At 36.7% G+C, this 7,323-nt stretch overlaps 1 protein-coding gene across 1 annotated transcript; it reads left to right on the forward strand.

The window, feature by feature from the left end:
* The first annotated feature begins 651 nt into the window (after positions 1-651).
* LOC125867263 (uncharacterized) lies at positions 652-4,641 on the forward strand. Its single transcript, XM_049547698.1, has 2 exons — positions 652-1,012; positions 1,844-4,641. Exon 2 carries the CDS (start codon positions 1,920-1,922, stop codon positions 4,263-4,265), a length of 2,346 nt encoding a protein of 781 aa, XP_049403655.1. The 5' UTR covers positions 652-1,012; positions 1,844-1,919; the 3' UTR covers positions 4,266-4,641.
* The last annotated feature ends 2,682 nt before the right edge of the window (positions 4,642-7,323 follow it).

The raw sequence follows: 7,323 nt of genomic DNA on the forward strand, positions 1-7,323 counted from the left end.
AATTGAAGAAGTAAAAAAGAATTCCATATTTATAATAATATGAAAACTTTTATTATATTTCCCAATAATTTTGTATTTCCATAAAATGAATTCAAAGTGTCTCTTTCCTTGATATACCTTATAATCATTTTAGTCATGGCATTGCACCACCAAAGAAAAATAAATAAAAGATTCTCAAATAATTGTATAAAAGTACATTTAACACCAAATAATTATAATTTAAATTTTAATATTCTTCTAAAATACCAATAAGGCAATAATTAATGCCAAAGTGGCAGACAAATTTGAACCTTTCAAATAAGGTTTCCACTATCTAAACCAAACAAATAATGCTATCCCCAAAAATACTAAGATTTTCATGTTTTTATTTTAAGAATATTGTCTTTATTAAAAAAATTGAAAATTAAATTAAAAAATGTTTAATTAACATCCATAAACAATATTCCATTTTTTGACATATTTCATTTATTGATGATCAATTTAAATAATACTTAAATCAGATTAGAGTAAATTTACTTTTTTAAGTATTAAAATTTAAAACTCCATCATTAATATATTAAAAATTCACCTAATTTGTACATTGAAAAGCAAAAAGTGTTAAAATATTTAGGAGGGGGTGAGAAATTAATATTCTACTCATAATATTAACTTTAGCTTTACTTTCCTCTGAAATCATTCCATTATCTATATTTGTATTTATTTTTTTCATTTTTAACTACACCATACAGTATCTTAGAAAGTTTAGTTGCAATAGTAAGTAACCTATACTTTTCCGACGGCTTCTTCCGCCGTAGCTCCGCCGTCAACTTCCAACAACCACCCTCTGAAAAATCCCATTTTTTTCATTTTCAACTTCCCTTTTTTGTTCAATTTAACTTTTTTTTACTTCACATGTGCTTGCTTAGCAGAATGTATGACTTGGTCAAGATTCAAGATCTGAAGCAAATTTAGGGATCAACAACTGTTTTTCTGATCTGAGTCTGCTCTGTTTCTCAGTTTGATTCTAGTATTTGTAAGTTCAGCTTGAATCTTGACTTTTGGTACTTAACTCTTTTTAGATCTTGTATAAACTATTTTAGCTAAAAGTATGATTTTTTAAAAATCTTTAGTTTAGATCTTATTGATGTATGGAAAATTATGCCGGATATCTTGGTGATTTGGATCTTTCTTGCTGAAGGGGTTTTTTTCTTTTTTTTTTTGTTAAATTTGAGAAAGAGCTGAAAGTTGTTGACTTGAATTTGAGCATATTCCAAGAGTTAGTGTCCTTGATTTTTGCAAAGTTAATAACTTTAACTCATTTTCATTTATGTTTTTGTTGTATTGAATTTCTTGTGTCTAGAGAAAATGTAGAAGACATGGAGTGTTGGAGAGTAGGTTATTTGAGTATTGCAATGAAGCTGGTTCGTATTTATATGGGGATACCTTGTTGTTGTTGTGGCTGCTGCTGGTTTTGTTGCTTGTTGTTGTTGTTATGTCGTCCGTTAGACACATCATTACAGTAGTTATTTTGTTGTTATGAAGTAAGTATGTCGGATAGTTAGATCCTTATGTTGCTCAGACTCTCCAACAATGTTACCTCACTCGTGTCGGATTTTCCAAAAATGTATTACTTTTGAAGAGTCCGATATGCACCTATCGACATTTTCAAAGAGTCCGAGCAACATAGGTTAGATCTAAATCTAATTTGATAATGTCTTTTGGAAAGGTGGATAGATATGATTTGTTGATTTTGTGAATTCTATTCCTACTTGATTTTTGAAGTCAGTCTGATTTGAATTTCGCTTAATCTTTGATTGTTAGAAAAGCTGAATTGTTAATTTAGGCAATTCTTGTTTAATTGCAGGCGCATAAGAATGTTCCAACTGTAACTCTGTGAGATTCCTGAAGATTTCTAGGTGGATAAAGTTGTGGTTTTTGAGATGGAGAAAAATGTAGAGGAAGCACTACAAGCTAAAGCAAATGCCGAAAGGAAATTTGTGGAGAGAGATTTTGTGAGTGCAAAAAATTATGCTTTAAGAGCTCAGATGCTGTGTCCTCAGTTAGAGGGCATATCACAAATGGTAGCTACCTTTGGTGTTCACAGTGCTGCAGAGATGAAGGTTAATGGAGAACTTGATTTCTACACGATACTGGGTATGGATCCATCAGCAAACAGGGCTAAGCTGAAGAAACAATACAAGAGGATGGCTGTGTTACTCCATCCTGATAAGAACAAAAATATCGGAGCTGATGGTGCGTTTAGGTTTATTTCTGAAGCATGGACTGTATTGTCTGATCGTGCTAAAAGAAGCGCTTATGATCAGAGGAGAGATTTATTTACTCTGCATACTTCTGGTGTTGGCAACTATGCTAATTACTCCAACACTCCAGCTTCTCATGGCAGGCTCGATACATTTTGGACTGTTTGTACCTCTTGTCAGGTTCAGTATGAATATCATAGGAAATATGTGAACAAAAGACTGTCTTGTAAGAACTGTCGTGGAGTTTTCATAGCTGTTGAAACTGGATTGGCCCCTGTAAATGGTTCCTATGCATTTAGCCCTTGGCCTTATGTGCCTGAGAACGGATACAAAAGCCATGGTTGTGGGGTTACGTATGTTCCAACATCGCCTGCTTATTCTGCAAATAGTAGGGTCCCAGGACATCATTCTAAACATGGTTCGGAGCATGCTTCCAATTTATCCTTTCAGTGGAGCTCCTTCCCTGGAACTTCTGCCGGAGTTTTAGATCCAAATGGGTCATCCACCGGCTTCAGTTTTACCCAGCAGACAAATACGAAAGTCTCTGGAAGAAAAGCTAATGGGAAGCAAGAACTAACAAAAACGGCTGCTGATGGGTCTGTGGGTAGTGATCAACTGCCCCGCAGGCCTGGTAGGCCTCCTAAGAAGAGAAAAATTGATATGGAGAGTACAAATGGTTATAGTAATGGTGATGTGGCTTCAAACGCTGCTGCAGAAGTCATAATGGCAGATGGAAATGGGAGTGAGAGTTTGAAAAGAAATGCTAAGCTTCCTACTCCTGAAGTTCCAATCCGAAGATGGCCTATGGCTCCTGCATTTGATCCAAGACCGTTGTTAATTGACAAGGCAAGAACAGATATCCGCAAGAAACTGGAAGAGATCAGGTTGGCTGCTGTAGAGTCTGAGAAAAAGAGAAAGGCACATGCTCAATTTGGTGAATCGAGTGAAAGACCTAAAAGAGAAGGTCTTGGTCTTGCTGCTCATCAATCCGATACGAGGAAAACTGTGTCCATGACTTTGACTGTCCCAGACTCTGACTTCCATGATTTTGACAAGGATAGATCAGAGGATTGCTTCATGCCGAAGCAGATATGGGCTTTATATGATGAGGAAGATGGTATGCCTCGCTTGTATTGTCTGATCCGCCAAGTTATCTCGGTGCAGCCCTTCAAGATTCATATCAGCTACTTAAGTTCAAAAACAGATAGTGAATTTGGGATTGTCAATTGGTTGGATTCCGGTTTTACCAAGTCATGCGGAAAATTTAGGGCCTTTAACTCTGAAGTTATTGAGCAAGTCAACATATTTTCTCATCTTCTAAATGGGGAGAAGGCTGGAAGAGGAGGGTGCGTTCAGATTTACCCCAAAAGTGGAGACATTTGGGCCATTTATCGAAATTGGTCACCAGATTGGAACAGGAAAACCCCAGATGAAGTGAGGCACCAGTATGAAATGGTGGAGGTCCTTGGCGATTATTCTGAAGATTTTGGTGTTTGCATTGCTCCTTTGGTCAAATTAGATGGATTCAAGACAGTATACCGACGAAACACGAACCAGGATGCCATTCGGAAGATTCCAAAAAGAGAGATGTTGCGATTTTCACATCAGGTGCCATCTTGTTTACTGAAAAGAGAAACCATGAACTTGCCGGAGGGGTGCTGGGAGCTCGACCCTGCTGCTACTCCAGATGATTTGCTTCAAGGGGCAAGTGACGTACAGGAGGAAAGACCTATTCAAACTGAAAGGTCTTCGAGAGTTGATCTAGATGAGACATCTCAGGCTGAATCCAGAATATTGGCTGAACAAGATCTTAGACAACTAGAGTACTCTGCTGATATGTTTGATGAGGCTACACCTGTCTTGCAGATTCAAGAAAACTCGAATGAACAGCAAGCCCTGTTCAAACCCTCCACCGAGCTTCCTCAATCTGCAAGTCAAATTCATACTTGCGAGGAACCCAGCAAATTGGACAATCACAGTGCTACAACACCAGGTGAGCATCCGCAATCTGTGATGAATGAATAGGTTAATGAAAAAGGCCCAAAAAAAAAGGAAATTTGGTTTCGAGGTCCTTTTTTTCATAATCATTCTAACAGTATTGAGATTCAGATTGTATAGAATTATACACACAACGAAGGATGATTCTCAAAATATTAGATAGCTGGCAGGATCCGAAGTGATCTGTAGAACTTGTACTCAATTGTTTTTAAGTTGGTATAGGCTAATGAGCGACTTGTACTGATAACTCTGATTCATATCCTTTACAGAAGTTTTCCGATTCATATCGTTTACACAAGTTCTTTTTGTTTGTTACTATAGTGGACAATTTCTTCATGTATTTGCTTTACGTGTGCTATCTTCAGAAATGCAGCATCATTCGGATAGGTCCCTGTAAAGGGTCACATTTTGTATTCCTGATATGTATGTTATTGGTAACCTCGTTTAACAGAAAATGTATGGTTTAGAATTTTCTTATCCAAACCAAAGTACTTAAATCTGGAAACTAAATCGAGCCAAAGTGTCTCGTTTTGGTATGGTTCAGTGAGCATTCAAGGGTGTAGTCTTCCGGTTGATGAAGTTGGAAAGAAAACTTGAAAAACGACGTTTTCATTTTCGGCTTTCTAATTGCTTGCTGAAACTGTATTATAGAGTGATAAACACACACAAAAAATTAACTATGCACGCTGCAATTGTATGGCTAACATGTTCATTGAACTTCGTACTAGTAATCAATGATGCATTCCAGTAGCATCAATATTCTCCTAATGGCAAGAGTACTTATGACCTGTAAGGAAAGAAGAAAAACTGTGGAGGAACGTTAACTAATGTTCATTTATTTGGATAGAACCGTGAAGAATGTATAAAATAGGAAAAATTACCTATATAAGGGTGCGTTCGGTACAAAGTAAAATGTTTTCTAGAAAAATAAGTGATTTTTTTTACTTATTTTCTTGTGGAAGGTAGATAAATGAACAATATTATCCTAAAAGTGTTTATACATAATTTAGACAAATATTATTAGAGGTGAGATGGGAGGTACGAGTGTGAGATCGTGGGGATGAGGGTTATGGGGGATAGGTGTTTGGAGGATCCTCACAAATGTAGGGACCTGGTCCCTGGTAGAGTTCTCTCCATCATATGCATAATGGGGTACAACTGTAAAGCTGTTTCGTCAGTCAGTGGTTGATGAGGCGCCAGCGTACCAAACCAATCAGAATGGACCAGGGTCTTTGTCCAACGGGTAATAACTCTTTATGGTTGATATTTTCAACATGACAAACACAATGTTGAAGTCATTCATTCAAGAAGAGAGAAAGCTAGAAGTCTTTTTTCAAGAACTCAAGCAGCAAAGAACGCAACAAGGGACCTGGTCTCGGAAAGTCTGCGTACGAGAAAAGTACGAAAAGACAACTGTCAAAAGGCTACCAACTCTGATGTGGTTGGTGCACAGCCTTTCATGACAGTAGGCTATCAGCCAATGGCCTTGTCCCAAGTGTTTGTGTCCACTTTGATATAGTCTCTTCTCCAAACACAAACATAAGATTTTGGCAAACAAAAACTCACAAGCTTAAAAGGAAAAAGCCATCTTCAAGGAAGAACAATACTTATACTAAACAAAAGGATCTGATAAAGTGCTGAAGCATCTTTGTTGAGTTTGAGTTTTGTGTCTATCATTTTATAGGTTTTTGCATCTTGAAAATTCTCAATTATACAAGCAAAGACCATCTTGGTGAAGTATTCTCCGGCAAGCACAACAAGGACCTGATCGAGCTGCAAGCGTCAGAGCGTGTCTTAGGAGTTATACTTCCGTGCTTATATTGTAAATTTGTTCCTAATCTATAAAGGATTCAGATCTTTTGTTTTGGTTTCTAAAAGTTTAAGTCAGTTAAGGTTGACTGATTTAGTGGGCAACATGATTCTTGCTTAGTCAAATTCTAAGTTATTTGGGGCTAGAAGCTTAGTGGGCAGTGTTGTATCTGCTTAGTTGAATTCTAAATCATCTAAGAGTTAGCTGGTTTAGTGGGCAACATTGTTGTTGCTTAGTCAAAGTCTAAATCGTCCAGAGGGTGGTGGTTTAGTGGGCAACCTGTGTGTTGCTTAGTTGAAGTCTAAGTTGTCTAGTGGTGATAGCTTAGTGGGCAGTGTGGTAACTGCTTAGGCTCTTCAAGTAATAGAGTTATTACTTGGTTGTGAGATTAATAACTTCTTCTCACGTTGGTTGTAACTGTGGTTCACTTTTGCTTAAAGAACATTAGTGAAACAGTTGAAGTGGTTTTACTCCCTTGAGCAAGGAGGTTTCCACGTAAAATCCTTGTGCAGATTTTACCTTCAGCTATTTACTTTCTGCACTTATTTCAGCTATTGTTCTTGATGAGTCAAGGGACCTGGTCCATTGACGTATAGTGGATGTTGACTACTGCATGTGCTTACATTCTATTGTTTTTACTGTGTCAAGGGACCTGGTCCATTGACTCGTAGTGGACGCCTAAAGTGGTCCGGATACTAATTGAAGGAGAGTATGAGTATCCAATGCCAACTTTCAAGGGAAAGCAATTTAACAACAATGAGTTTTGAGCAATTGAGTTGAGAGTTCTGCAATTAGAAGAAACACAAGCTGGAATAAAATGCAAAAACTAATGCTCTAGATTGGTTGTTGAAAGAGCAGAGTCACATTTTCCTGCACACATTGCAAGGAACGAACTTATACTATACCTATGTATAGAAAAATTCTGGATTATGAATATTCGGTATCCATTTTTGTTTCAATTATATAAGGTGACATATTTACTTTTTTCTATTATTGTTGAAAGAAACTTTTTAAGTGTTTGATATGTTGGGCCCGTGCACTTCACCTCTAGTATACAAATAAGGATTACATGAACCACATTCCATCATTTTCTGTTGTGTCTAATTGCTTATTGAATTACTATTTCTTTGCATGGTTAAAAAATTGGTTTTCTTGTAGAATAACATAATATAACAATATTTCCACATAAAAATAAACAACTCTTTGAAATCAAACTTGATATAAATAAAATAATTCTGATGCATTTTCATCATCAATAAATCTTGACAATATATA

The sequence above is a fragment of the Solanum stenotomum genome, chromosome 6 (genome assembly GCF_019186545.1).
Source record: "Solanum stenotomum isolate F172 chromosome 6, ASM1918654v1, whole genome shotgun sequence".
Lineage (NCBI taxonomy): Eukaryota > Viridiplantae > Streptophyta > Magnoliopsida > Solanales > Solanaceae > Solanum > Solanum stenotomum.

Bases quoted from the DNA above. Each gene is read 5' to 3' on its own strand.
- LOC125867263 (XM_049547698.1), top strand. From the start codon at position 1,920: ATGGAGAAAAATGTAGAGGAAGCACTACAAGCTAAAGCAAATGCCGAA.